The 15092-nt window shown below is 36.7% G+C and overlaps 1 protein-coding gene across 5 annotated transcripts in view; it reads right to left on the bottom strand.

Moving 5' to 3' along the window:
- LOC138328979 (proto-oncogene tyrosine-protein kinase ROS-like) overlaps nucleotides 1-15092 on the bottom strand; it is a 101549-nt gene that overhangs the window by 18321 nt on the left and 68136 nt on the right. For 4 of the 5 annotated variants that reach the window (XR_011209389.1, XM_069275699.1, XM_069275681.1 and 1 more), the window contains exons 8-20: nucleotides 12811-12939; nucleotides 10205-10243; nucleotides 7942-8132; nucleotides 6782-6879; nucleotides 4746-5185; nucleotides 4113-4415; nucleotides 3693-3815; nucleotides 3389-3567; nucleotides 2709-3055; nucleotides 1360-1517; nucleotides 1057-1235; nucleotides 581-716; nucleotides 63-313 (exon numbers count right to left, since the gene is read on the bottom strand). Coding sequence is in view for 4 of the 5 variants with exons in the window: in XM_069275699.1 (XP_069131800.1) it covers nucleotides 63-313; nucleotides 581-716; nucleotides 1057-1235; nucleotides 1360-1517; nucleotides 2709-3055; nucleotides 3389-3567; nucleotides 3693-3815; nucleotides 4113-4415; nucleotides 4746-5185; nucleotides 6782-6879; nucleotides 7942-8132; nucleotides 10205-10243; nucleotides 12811-12939 (2573 nt within the window). In the remaining variant the exon portion in view is untranslated. The remainder of the gene's footprint in view (nucleotides 1-62; nucleotides 314-580; nucleotides 717-1056; nucleotides 1236-1359; nucleotides 1518-2708; nucleotides 3056-3388; nucleotides 3568-3692; nucleotides 3816-4112; nucleotides 4416-4745; nucleotides 5186-6781; nucleotides 6880-7941; nucleotides 8133-10204; nucleotides 10244-12810; nucleotides 12940-15092) is intronic. The other variant, XM_069275694.1, reaches the window with a different exon arrangement.

The following is a 15092-nucleotide window of genomic DNA, read 5'->3' as shown; positions in this document are numbered from 1 at the left end:
ATTCAATGGCATCATATCTTACTTGAGCATTGCCTTGTAAAATGTCCTGTATTAATAACTACCTGGAATGAGTAGGAAGCGTTAGGAAGAAGGTTGTCCAGAATGAAGTGACGAGAAGAGGCTGGACTGGTCACAACGAACACTCGACCATTCTCAACGCTCATCGACCAATAGGATACATTGTACTGACTGATCAGACCATTGGTTACGTTTGGCTTCATCCAGCGGAAGTCAGCAGCAAGTGCATGATGGGAAGTGACCGCGTCCTTGTACGGGTTGACATACACGCGTGGTTGTAGAGGTTTACCAGGCACTGGTAACCAGGAAAAAACATACAGCTTATCAGAAAACATGTTGATGCAGACCACTTAATGCAAACATACTGATTTCAGACTAATCAAATTTTATTTCAATGTAATAACAAGTTCTAACTTTCTTATAATTTCTAATTTACAAATTAGCATAAAGATGAATCTATATATCCACAAAATTGCTTCATTAATAACAGATTTGCTTAATTATCATTCTTCATCCTCCCTAAAAATAGCAACAAATTACAACATCAATCACCTAGGCTTACCTGACATGGGTGAGTTGATGGTTACTGTGGTAACTGGTCCATTGCCCCAGTATGTGTAGGCCCGAAGTGATACAATGATCTCGCTATATGGGGGCAAGTTTGGCATCTTATACCAAGTATCTTCCATTTTTTGAAACTGAAATGCATTAAATATTATAAAATACTATTTTCTGTGGGTCTTATCCTCTTTAACTGTCAGGCATGGATTTCAAACAATGAGAAAAACAGTATCAGCGAATATTAAATTCAATATTAATCACCCTGTAGTAAGTTTTAAGCAGCAAAAAAGTATAATCAAAGGACTTTAAAATCCTACAGATCCTGTAGCAATATTTAAAACAAGAGGCCCAGAGGGCCTGTATTCACGACGACGGACGCCGCGCCATGACATAAGCTCACCGGTCCTTCGGGCCAGGTGAGCTAATAATGTGCATATTTAATTGTATTCAGTAATTATAGAGTAATGTCGAACTTACCAGCATTTTCTTGATAGATGTTTGAGGAACTTCAATGGACACTTCATAGAACACCTTGCCATAGGTGACAGTAGCTGGACTCCATGTGAGGTTAAAGTCTGCCCAGTGACCTTGACATTGAATGGTTTCCATGGGAACTGCCTTCGGTATGATAATCAGGGTTGACTCATTCATACCCGCTAGTTGAAAAAAAGGTATTTTTAAATTCTTACTGATTTATAATGATTGATAGTATTCTAAAGGACTGGTGTAATATACATGAAAAGATATATCAGAAAAAATGTGTGACGCTAAAATTAATACCTGGATATGGTTGGAGAGAATGATGTAGTACAGTGAATCCATCTGCTGTATAACTAGAGACGTCTGAAGTGTGGTTACATTCCATGTCTCCGACCACCATTTTGTTGTCGCTGTTCTTCCAGAACAGTCTGTGGGAGTAGTAGTGTAGCACCGACATTCTAGGAATAACCACAGGTAAGGCAATATAGATAGAGTAATGAATAACACATATTCTGTATTTGCATATTATAGAGTTATCTGCCCTTGCGGATAGGTATTGATTGTGACATTATGTGTTTGTAAGTGTAAAGTCATACTTTTTGCAGAAAAAGATGAGAATTGCGCTCACAAAATGATGATTAACAAACGATAATACCCGCAAGGGAGCTAACTCTGTAATATGCAAATACGGAATAGTCACAAGTTAGGCAATGACAGTTGTCACAAATTTAATTGGCAATAAACCATATATATAAGTTTTTAGTAAATGTGTATTGGTATATGTGTATATACATAAATGAGTTACGTAATTAATACATAGTCACAAGTAAGCCTATATTTGTCAACATGAGGCCAAAGGGCTTTAACGGTAATATGATTTTCTTGGCAAAAGTCATATAGGTAATTAATTAGATATGGTGTCATGGTAGCCATCTTTGATTTGGGATCAACCAGAGATATAACAACACTTTGTCAAGATCATAGCAGGATCATTTCATGCAAGTTTCAGATAAATCAGACTGGTAGAACTTAAGAAGAAGTTCAAAATGTGTTTTCAAGATGGCGACTGTGGCAGCCATTTTGGATTTCGGGTCAACCCAAAAAATAACAACACTTTGTTGGGACCATATCAGGATCATTTCATGTTCAATTTCATGTTCAATGACTGGTAGAACTTAAGAAGAAGTTCAAAATGTGTTTTTCAAGATGGCGGCTGTGGCGGCCAACTTGGATTTCGGGTCGACCCAAAAAATAACAACACTTTGTTGGGACCATGTCAGGATAATTTCATGCAGGTTCAGCTAGATCACACTAAAAGAACTGGAGAAGAAGTTCAAAATGTGAAAAGTTTTCACACGGCGGACGGCACACAACGACGGACAAATCATGATGACTAAACCCTTTGGGTCAGATGACCTAAAAATAGGCGATGAATTAACACAAGTTAGGTCATACATCATTAAGATTTATGCTTCATTTGTATATGAAGAGAGAAAAAGAAATTATTACAAAGACTTCCTGTATTCTCTCATTCTGTTTGATATCCAACTTTTATAGTGGACATTCTTCAGATACCTAATGTATCACAATTTCTTCAAAACATTGATGTTGTAAGTAGTAATAATTTAATATGTGTTTGTCTGACTTACTCAGAGATACTGGTGAAGCTGCCAATGAAGGAGTAGGGCTGTGTCGGATCGTGATCTTCACCGTTCTGGACGAGGTCTGTCATATATAACTCCTGTTTCCTGTAGCCCCTGACGTACCACAGCACCTTTCCCATGTCCATATTGAGGGTGAGACTAATGACATGTTTCCCAGAGAAGAAAGGAATGGAGAAATGGAGGTAGTGGTCCTCGCCATTAAGAGCAGCTGACTCAAGCGTGTTTGTTGTACTCCAGTAAAGTCGGCCCGCTAGCGAGTCCACAGCCATATGATGGGCTGTCCCTTGCGTCACAAACTCTATAGATGAACCATCAACTGACGATCGTCGGATCTGTTTAGGAATACAATGTCTAGTTCACATTTTCTATTCAAAATCAAAAAAACATTTCTGATAACTTTTAGAAAGATTAAAGAAGCTTTTATTCAAACATCTTTTCCTTTTAGACAATGCTTATATGGTAAGGTCACAAATGCAGTCAAATCTGTCTATTAAGACCACCAAAAGTTTTGAAATGATTTACAACTTTGTTTATTTTGTGTTTGCATAATGGCAATTAGATGGATCCCTCCAGCTTAAGACTTTCCATCCCTAATTTTGAGATGGACTTGTCCAGCATGACCTGTCACCCCTAGCTTTGAGATGGACCAGTCTATCATGACTTACCACTCCTAGGTTTGAGATGGACCAATACAGTTTATGTCCAAGCCAGTCGTATGCGATAGCGGAGACAGATTTTCCAGCAAAGTCAACCTGACTGAAGGCACCCAGTGTGGCCCTGTCACAGGTATATACCCCACCATCATTAGCTGTCCAGTAGATATCAGTACTGCTCCAGGCAAAATCTGAAATTAACATACCAACGCTCTCAAAATATTTATAATTCAAAAAGTTCTTTGATTATGCAATGGTAGCAAAAATAGGATGAAGTTACTGTTTAAAAGTCTTTTTCAGCGACAAAATGACTAACCTTTGAACTTTGCTGTTGAGTCAATGATGGCCATCTTGACCTTTTTGCCATACATGTTGACCTCTAGGAGTCCGTTTGACCTTCTCATCCATGAGGAAAACAAAAGAGTGGCATCAGATGCAGCTACAACAGAAACCATCTTATACACAGCTGATCTACAGTATAGCTATTCTACCTTACAATCTGTTACAACAAACATCATGATCAGCAGATAATAAGGCTTTGTCAATTTTTCTTTGTTTTCATCAAAATTCTCTATGACTACCATTTTGGTAATGTTTATCCCAGTTTATGCAATGGTACCTGTTTATTTTTAATGAAGGTGGTTACAGAGTTCAGGAAAACACTGGTTTGTTAAAATGAAGGGAAGAGGAGTATATAGACTGGTTCCTGGAATATATGTTTTCCACCTTTGCTTACCTAAGGGCAGAGTTCTGCCAATAAACTGACTGGACCAGGGCCCACAGCCTAGCTTACAGCACGCTCGGGCCTTGATGGTGTACACTTTGTTTGGAAGCATATCCATCTGCTCCAGGGAGCGTCCATCGATGCCACGTAGGATTGTCTCCTCCTGGGTCTCGGCCATCGTGATGCTGACCTCATACAGCCATTGTGCCCACGCCCCCTTCCCCTGGTAAGACAACTTTTGAGGTTCCGACCACTTGATCTTGACCTTTGTGGAGGTGAACAGAGCTTGGAGGTTCTGTGGTGGACTGTGTGGAACTAGTGATAAGACAGAAAAACATTGGTAAAGGATCAACCATCTTATACACGCCACATTAAACAAGACCATCGTTATCATAAGGATAAGATATTTCATAATCTTATATTGATATTTCATGAAGGAAGGATACTCTATAAGTTTTTCCACGATTCATTTTTCTGAATTCCTGCCTACTTTTAAACAATCAGTTTTGGATTTGGGTGCAAGTCTAATCACCATACATAATATTCAAATATATTAACATTGGGGGATGGGAAGCTTCACCTTGTGATAATGTAATGGAAGTGTCAATATTTACATATATTGAATCAGTTTGAGGTATGGTATACCTGGAGGTGGCTGTGAGGTGGGTAGGTAGAGGTTGAAGGATGTGTAGTGATGGGTAAAGAACAAAAGAGGATTCAGGTAGAACATGTCCCTGTTCACATCGTAGTCCTCCTTCATCATATCGTCGCCATTCGTCCACCAGAAAGTGCCGTTGTAGAAAACCATACTGGTGATGTTATGGTAGTTTGGTCGAACAACCTTGCCCTTACGGAGATCCACCAATCCACTGCCATCCAGAAACGACGTAAGCATGGTGTTCTGCGAGTCATTGGGGAAGTATAGCTGCATGTTGCTATGGTCTATAAAGAAAGTCCTGAGTTGGCAGTACATCACTAGTCTGGGATAAGCTGATTTGGTGAAGTAACGGCCAAGCTTTCTGATATCCCCAGTGTCGATCCTATAAAGGCCTGCATTGTCTCCTGTCTGGGTGAAGTACAGGAACCTATGGACACAGTTTATAGTACATGTAACAATGTTATCACAGTATGTTTTACTTTTTATGGTAATCATACATTTTTATTGATTTCTATTTCTAATTTTACTCTTTTTTTGTATTTCTTTACATTTCTACAATATACTATAAACAATTCTTTTTTTGCGTCACCATGCCATATATTTTCGCATACTTCATGGCCAATTATAATTCGCAAATATAAATAACTGCCAGAAAGATTCAACTACAAGTATATCAGAGCATTACACCTTAATAATACCGAAATTAAAATGCCTTGAAAATGTTGCTGTAAAGGCATGAAAATGCAAAATCAAGTCACCACAAAAATAAGTTGGTTTGTAGTATGATGCTTGGCCTTTGTGCCTTAATTACATCCATAATTTCTGTGATAAAACATTTACATTTAAGTGGGGTAAAACAGAAGACCATGGATGGACACTAATACTTTACACTTCCACCCATTCAAATAGTGGGCGTATTTGTTATGTTTCAAATTCATTTTAATACCCAACAAATTAGAGGGATACAGGGTTTGGACCCTGGATACATGTCTTCACCACCATGCAATGTGTCAAAAGAGGTCTGTTTTGCTTTTTCAACGGGATCGCTCTCAAAACTGATTGATTATAAAATATTAGATAATATAGTGATATTCATTGTTTGCACATCACAAAACCATTCACCTCCACAAACAGATAGCAATCGTGACGTCTGAACCAGTTCGTTAGCGCGTGACATCATAATTTTCAGAGAAAAAGAGATAGTTCCTGTGATGCACCATTTACATTTAACAAGAACACAACAGAAGTCCATGATATTGGTAATACTTCATACTCCCACCCAAACTTCAACCCGCCTCAATCTAATAGTGGGGCATAAAAGCTTTTGGTTGTTTTGGCTCTGTTCAGCTATAACTTGATAGTACATTGTTATTTCTGTTTAAGACACTTGTAGTACCACATCCTCCTGTAAAGCTCTCTGAAAATTTAGATTACAATGACACAGCTATGATACAATAAATCAATGTCAATGTTCTCGATACAAGTACCAGTACTTAAATAGTCATGTCTATTCAGGAAGGTTGAAAAACAAGGCCCTTATACATACTTCATTGGAAATTCAATATGTGAAGCATCCTAGATATGGAATTATCATGTCTTTCCATCACAGACATTCCGCCATAGTTTAACTGTCGTCTGCTCCATTACATAATTCTCTTGTGACACAGAGTCGGAATCAAATACTTTTATTACTTTACATACATTCTGTAGAATTGAGGCATATTGTGTATGGACGAGCATGCAATCCAGTCACCAAATCGCAATAAATGGAATTTCTATCGATGGATCCGCCACTCCTTTCTATAATCTACGGCTTACTCTCGAAAATCTCTTTAAAAGCAGGATGGATCACTGCTTGTTTCGCATAATTCCAAAGAATTTGAAATATAAGTGTCATTCTAAAAGTAAATTTGTTTCACTCGGCCTGCATTAAATTCACATTTTGCTATCTCTGCATTTGTCTATGAATCTGTTTGTTCATGCAGGTGTTGGGATGATTATTCCAGACAATGTGAATACAAACCCATTTAAGGGATCAATTTCCAGGTCTGTGGCGGTACTAGACAGGGGCCCTGTAGCAACTGTGTTGCAGGAACTGGCGTCAATGTCGCATTGGTAGATCTGCAATCACCCAGAAAGTCTATCATTATAAACAGAAAAACTTGATGTTCATGTAAATAGATAGGAGACAAGAATCAAACTGCCTATGTAAGAAATGATTCTTGTTGTTAAAACAATCATACCATTAATTGTTTATGCAAAGTTTCTTTAATTATTGTATTTGCATGTCTACAAGTATCAACTACATAAATAAAATGAGTTCTGAATGTTTAATATGTAATAGGCTGATATGTAGTTCATACAGTAAAATTCAGGAACAGCAATATATGGACCACGCCCAACGGATACAGAGAAAATGGTAATTATCCTCAGATGGTCTTTATACAGAGATATGGTTAATTGATACAGGTAGTCTTTATATAAAGATGGTTGCTGAGGCAGATTTTACTAATAGAGGATCTTACATGAGTGGCTATGTGATATGAAATTTATCAAATGAGTTCAATAATTTGTGGCATATCAGATTATTTAACGAGTTTGATAAATTTCATATCACATAGTCACAAGTGTAAGATTCTATTTATCACATAACTTTTTATAATAAAATATAATCAAAACTTTAGATTTTGTCTTTATAATAAAACAGTAGAAATCTGGCTCTTATGTGACGTTTCCATCTACTGATATGAGAAAATCAAGCGACGTCATATATAGATTATGACATAAAAACTGTATGTGAAATCACAATAGTTTTATTACACATGTGTCTTAATTGCAATATTTATGACGTGGTCGTATGACATGGCTAGACGGGCTAGTTATGTGATAATTTCAAATAGAAACAGGAGTGAGTTTTTACAAATTTATATATTATGAAATATTCTTCCAACCTGTGGAATTCACCATAGATTTCTTCATAAATGTTGAATTTTGTGTTTTTATTTTATCAATTTATGAATCAAACGATTGAAATCTGAATTTGTTACATGGTCAAAATTAAGTATTGATGCTCAAGCTAAGTGGTTACATAATAAAGAAGCAAATCACAATGCTTAGCGCTAGTGTTGACCCTATTTTTAATGATATTTTATCAATCTGACAAATAATGCCGACTGTGCTTACCCGTAGGTCGTCGATAACGTAGACCAAATCGTTGAGCCAGTCCACGGTGACAGCCGTTGGGTTAGTTAGCATTGGGTAGATGTCGCGTCGCAGATTCTCTGGTTCATTGATGTCGACGTAGTGGACTTGCTTGACGACGTCGCTGTGAACACTGACGACTAAGGCCTGCCGTGCGATGTGTACACCGATACCTATTGTCAGTGACAAATACATGGTTAAAACCTCCTAATCTCCTGTCATAACTTAAACAGATTGATCATTAATTAACAATTTATAAGTAACATCTCAAGCTTTCTTATTTTCCTAAATGACATATACAGGAAATTATGTTACACACATTACATTGTCTTCTGAATTTCTTGTTTACTAGTATACCTGGTACTGAAATTCTAAAGTAGAAATCTAAACATACGTAAGAAAATCAACTTTAAAGGCTGATAGTATAATTCCCTGCATTTTATTTAAATAAAAAAGTAAATTGACTCCAAAAAAGCAAAAATGAAATGTGAATAAAACAGAAAAAGAAAATTATCCGTTAAATATGTCTTCAATGCTTGACATGACTTCAACCTAAATTGGGATGATAAACTGATAAACAATTACATCTCATATTTAATGTACTTTTAGACTTTTTAATTGATGTATGTACCTTAGAAGTTCAATTATTTTTTCTTTTAAATTTACATTCTCTACTTACAAAAGATTTGAAAAAAAAAAATCGAATCTGGATGATAAGTGGAATAAAGCTGTATTAATTTCAGTGAATTGTACTTCTTTATAGAAATTCAGCGGAAGCATGTTCTCAAATTAGCCTAGGCTCTACAGATGATGATTTATAACTTGAGATTTCTTGAGTAAGAAGAGATAAAAATTGATGATGTGGAAACCTAGTGCCAACTACTGCTGAAGGTGCTGGTTTCTGACAGATCATTTGGCAGAGTCATGTAATCAATACCGACTGAGAATAGTGCCATTCCTCCTAGTAATCCTACAAATGTATATCCTACACTTCAGAGTGGTGCAAACAGCCAAATCACAAAACATTTTCTGCACATTCGTTGTTTTATGAAATCGATATTATTTCTAATAACTTTAATGACAGTTCTACTTGTTGTGTCAAATTTACTACAATCGAATCATCGAGGTTTGGACTGTATTAAAGTGTTAAAGTGTTTTCAAGACAATTTTTTTTTTCCCAATCTTTCAAGAACTGAATCTCATGATTCTATGATAGATAAACAGAAAACGCTCTTACTACCAAACACAATAGCAACAGATGAACTGATATGACATGCAGGAATAACCAACAACATGCACGACCGTTAATCTTATCGTTACGATAACTCAAAACTCAGGTTAAGGAAACCATGATGAATTTGTTAATAAGTAACATGATATCTATTATAATAATAATAATGGCGAACTCTTCTTTTCCAACAGTTTCGCAGATTCTTTCTTACACCCAGCATTCCGTCTCCTTCAAAAATATCATCTAGCTTTATCAAATTGTCATAATATCTGCAATTTTTATTTAAAATTCAATTGAGGAAGATACAAAAAATGTAACTTTTAACAAAACTTTGATAGTTGATGGATCAGAAGAGCTTGGATCTAGTAACTGGTAAAATATAGCAATAGAGTAAAACATGATTATAACAAACCTCTAGGGACCAACGAGATCACTTCATTCACAGTTCATTATACAAACATTACAGACATTTTACCTTAAGAGGGAATGAAAATTATAACATAATACATGTAATTATGAATTTGATATAAACATTATCATTATAAACATGTTTTACTATAATAATATTTAATTAATTTCATTTTAAATCTTAAAATATAATTAAGCAATGGAAGAACTTGGGAATAACATCAGTTGACAGTGGAATAGATAAATCAAGAAATAAATGACATACCTATATCAAGGTTTTATAAAACAAGAAATCTTGTCTATTCAAAGATATTCACTCTGATAGAATCAAAGCTACAACATTGACAAACTTTTAATTAAAAGACGGAAAAGGTAAAATGATTCACATCTCTCGGCAGAAATTATAATCAGTTTGTCTGGTAGGTGGCAGCAGTGATGGGGAAAATCAAGGTCAATAGGTCACAACCAGACATACATTAAAATAAAATAATCCACAAAAATGACAAAAAAAAGGAAAAATACAAGAAAAAATTGAATACAGGCAACCAATCACTGTACAGGCATGATGAAGATGATGAGGATGATGTGTGATGTTACCATAGTTACCTTGTATATCCCCCGAGGCATTAAACAAAGCCGGGGTCCCTTGTGGTGGCAGAAATAAACAGAGACAGATATAGAACACAGAAGAAAAGAATACTTTAAGAAATGTCATTATAGTAAGGATTAAAGCATTAACACGGTTATCAAAATTAGAAATCATGTGTAAGTGAAGTGAGTTAATTCAGTCTTATGCTCTTCGGGCAATAAGTGCTCGCGACTTTAATTTTGTCGTATGTTCAGATAATCTAGCCTACGATGGTAAATTGTCACATAAAAAAATATGAAGAAGCTAGAATTTGTTCAAATGATTACCCTAAGGATCTACATCCTAGATATAGAGTATAAAGGTGTAAAACATCAATACGATATAAAACGGCTGAAATGTGCTGTGTCAGACAAAATACTTCTCCTCCAAAGCTACTGAGACAAGTAAAACACTCTCAATGCTTAAAGGATCTGTCACATAGAAGTGTAGACGCTTTGTTCTGGCATTTAACGCCTGTAAGGAGTCTCATTATGATGGTGACAATGTGTGGAGAATCGTCAATAAAGGAGATTTATCACCATCAAAGTGTTGTAGTGCAAATGGTGCTAGTTGATAATACCATGTTTGGGGACCTAAATATTCACACATCATTCATGGGCCTCGCCAATCTGACATTTAAGACATAAACCTTCCCAATTTGACATATTCCACTTGTCAACCTCCCTAATCTGACATCTAAGACATGGACCTTCCCAATCTGACATATTCCTCAAGTCAACCTCCCTAATCTGACATCTAAGACATGGACCTTCCTTATGTGACAATTTTCTCAGACATGGACCCCAACATATTCCACTTGCCATCCTCCCTAATCCGACATCTCACAAATGGACCTCCCCAATCTTACATATTACATTTATCAACGTCCCTAATGTGACATCAAAAGTGGACCTCCCCAATCTGACATCTCTCTGATGAACCCCCAGTGTGACATATTTTGTTACTGTTGTACCTCTTCAATAATCATATTTTATTGATAACACTTTAGCATTGTAACAGGAGAGAACAAATTTGATACTGTCCAAGCCCTAGACAGACAGTCCAATGATCAGCACTACCTGGCCATAATAGTTCAACCAAGTCCAGTTCTGACACACAACACCAAACACAAGTTTAATGGATCAGACATCGCATGGTCCCACAGTGGCCCTTGAACTCTCTTGATCTTTCCTCTATGGTCTCCTGTTTCATTTCACATAACCTAATATTTGGTGAGAAAGGCAAGATGGGACAATTCTACCAAATTATTTCTTCGTTCTAACAAAAACACACTTATTAAATTTTCAGTAACTCATAGGAAAATTTGTTTTAGCATTTAGGACAAGAAGCTGGGGGCTTGTGGCCTCCTGGGTCCAGCAGATATCGCACTGACATATCTGGCAAGGCGTCCCATAGATTAAGCCATTGATTGCTGCTTCTACAAACACAAATAATCCAATTCACAAAGGACACTGAAACAAAGCTCCCCTTCATGTTGGTTCAGTCCATTCAGCTTCGGGCACCAGGGGAGACAACTCCAATTTATATATAAATGCCAAACCCCACATATCTGAATTTAATAAATGAAAATTTCAAAAGGATTTGATCTAGAATAATGGAATACAACAAAACATCATTTTTCATTGCATCTAGTCCTTATACCCTTAGCACTGTATTGCTCCATGTGGATTTGAAGATGATTTTCAGGGAGGAATATTGGTTTGGATGCGCTGTAATTTGATGTGCGTGTCTACTACTAGAGATCCTAGGCAGAGATAGTCATGGAATCAATCAGGAGGCTTGTGCACGCTAAATTTGAAGAAAACTTGTAAAAATGGAGTTATATGTTAGACAACACTACAACATAGACCATAAACTAAGGAGGCTGTCGTCTGCTCGAAACATCTCCCCTTTCAAACAATGATGATTTATGTCCACTATGTCTTGACTTCCATTACTAGTCTGATCCACTTTAGGGAGAAACTAACATTTGCAGCCATTTTCTTTCACCTCAATTTCCCAACATTCAATGGATATTCCTATCCAAATACCTGTTTTATTTGTGAAGATTGTGTCATATACAGCGAGCTAGCACTCACTGGGAATTACACTCTCTCTGACACACTATTACTACACTTCTGTAGTCTATAACTAGTTTCAAAGACAAATAAAAATATGCAAATTTCTGTCTTTATGTGTTGAGGGAAATGTATAAAGAGATATGAAGAATATTAACACGAAAACTATTCAACTTCATTATATAGGCCATCTTTTCATGGCTTGAACTGTATTCCATAGTAATTTCAGGGGAGCAGTCAGTATTCGATTTAGATGTGAAGGGGAGTTGTCAGTTTTCCATATAGACTTGATCAATTGGAAGGTGAGCTTATTCAGTAATTCATATAACAATTGGAAGGTGAGCTTATTCAGTAATTCATATAAATTTGAAAGGGATCTGTCAGTATTCCATATAAATTTGAGGGGGAACTCTCTGTATTCCATATCAATTTGAAGGGGAAACTATGAGGACCTTATCCTGTTTAAATTCATAAGGAACATTATCATAGAGTGTTGGGATACCTACCGGAGAGGAACAGGCTTTCTGCCTCTGTATGGAGCTGGTGGGGTTTGGAGTATAACCATTCCTTCATGTTCTGTTTGAGTACAACATTGTCCTCACCGAGTATCAGGTACGGCATTCTGTCCTCCGTCACTGCAACAAATAATGAGGCAAAACAAAATAATTACTTTAATTACCTTTTATATCATTTTAATACAATTTATTCCAATTTGAAACATAAAATCGAGATTTGAAGCACAGTGATCCTGCAGTAAAGGCACCAGACAAGAGCCTCTGGCTCCAGACTAGGTAATTTGGTTTTCCTTTCCAACTGTCTTACCAGACACAATCCTTGTATAAACTGTCTCAGGGCTTTGTGTGATAAAGATGGCAATTGTAATGGTTAAGTACCTCCAGGAAGTTTTGTGTGCCACATGTGATGGACATAGTGTCTGCATGCCATCACTCTAAATAAGGCTTGCATAACAACTTGAAATTCTTTAACGAAAGTGGAAAGGTACCGTTAAGAGCATAGAGAGATCTTTTACTAAGGCAAAAATGCCTTTTATGACCTCATAAAAATATTCAGTGAGCAATTAAACTGAGTCACTTGAATAAACAGTGAAAATGCTTATAAGTTTAAAATAGTCATGGTAGAACTTCCCAATGCGCTCATTTTTGCTTTTAAAAATACCATAGGAGTTACCTCCCTTGGACACATGAGCCATCCCTAATACTCCCTACCTGAGTTGTCCCGACCACATCAACACTACTTTATTTGCGTCTCTGTCTTACAGAATCATTACCTCTTAGCCTCTCCATCTTATAGATTTCATACTTCAGTAAGTTGTCCCCTTTACTATAATATCATTATCTGGGTTATCTCCCTCTAACATATAAAATATTTCTTGATTTGTGTTCCTTTTAAACAAAAACAAAACATGAGTTGTGTCCCTTCACATGTATGTGTCGTTTACCCTAAGTTATCATTACTAGGATTTCCTTCCCTATATATATGTGTCGTTTACCCTAAGTTATCATTACTAGGATTTCCTTCCATATATATGTCACCATGGCTATGGTTGACATCTTTTCCTTCCATGACTATTAAATCACACCCAATATACATCCTCCTCCTCTCGTCTCCTGTCCTGTATATTTACTCATTTCCTGTTTTGATATAGTGGCTCCCTTTCCTATCAGACCACACCTCAGTTTTTCTAGTTTTTAATGTCCCCTGATTCCCAATGTTGATTAGCTGCCTGAGCAGCATTGGTTGGTGAACATCTGTAGAGCTAGTTGGCTGTTAGACTTTAAATTTGTGTTATAACTGTCAACTCCTTGTTGGACTTTTTTTTATAGGACTGTCACCTCCCTGTGAACCCAACTATAGCTGTATAATGGTACCAACATGTGTGACAATGTTAAAGAACATTCTTTTTCTTTGGGGTTATAATATTCTCATCTTATCAAAGTATTCACAAAACAACCAACAATAAAAAAAGTGGGTAAATACATCGTGAAAATATCCTATTTTTAAAAAACCTGTAATCACTTATAATGTACTTAATTCTATTTGTATACATCAGTATCCTGAAGACTGTAGAAGTAAAGACAATATCAGCTCAATGGTATCACTCTCTGATCAGAATCCCCACCAGTTAACCACACATGTTCTAGCTCATTCCCTTTGACAAAGTTTGGGTGACAAGGTCCCTAGCAGAGCCCACAGCAGCCCCGGCAGCAGCGGCAGCAGCGTGGGAACAGTGACATCGGAGCCCCAGCCCTTCCATACCTCCTCCTTAGCTCTAGTGCAACTCACTTTCTATCCCCGTTGGTGGTTAATGCTGTGAGTACCCTAACAGACCATTCTACAGGTCTGTTGTTACTCTAGCAGGGCTGCCCGCGTAAGTCGATACCGAACACACAATTACATTTTACAGTTAAACATCTAAAACCTCTCCAAACAGAATTTCACCAATTATACTAACTGGGAGCCAAACTTGGTTAGTGTTACACATGTAATATGTAGACACAACTCATCATTTTTATGAATGTCCAACAGTGCACAGGAGCATGTTCATTCCTCATCAAAGTGACCATTGACTTCCATTTTAAAACATCGGATTAAAAATGCGCCAAATTCTGTCTGAGTCTAAGCTTGTTTTCACCATTAATGTTCTGCCTAAATTTCTATAGCTTTCATCCCATCTTAAATCCTGGTGCTCTACAGATTTATATGGAGTCCTGGTTCCCTATACATTTGTATTAAGTATATATGTAACACTGACCAGAGATTGGCCGTT

Source organism: Argopecten irradians, chromosome 1 (genome assembly GCF_041381155.1).
Source record: "Argopecten irradians isolate NY chromosome 1, Ai_NY, whole genome shotgun sequence".
Lineage (NCBI taxonomy): Eukaryota > Metazoa > Mollusca > Bivalvia > Pectinida > Pectinidae > Argopecten > Argopecten irradians.
The sequence above is the reverse complement of the archived record's forward strand: the minus strand, read 5'-3'. Positions and strand labels throughout refer to the sequence as shown.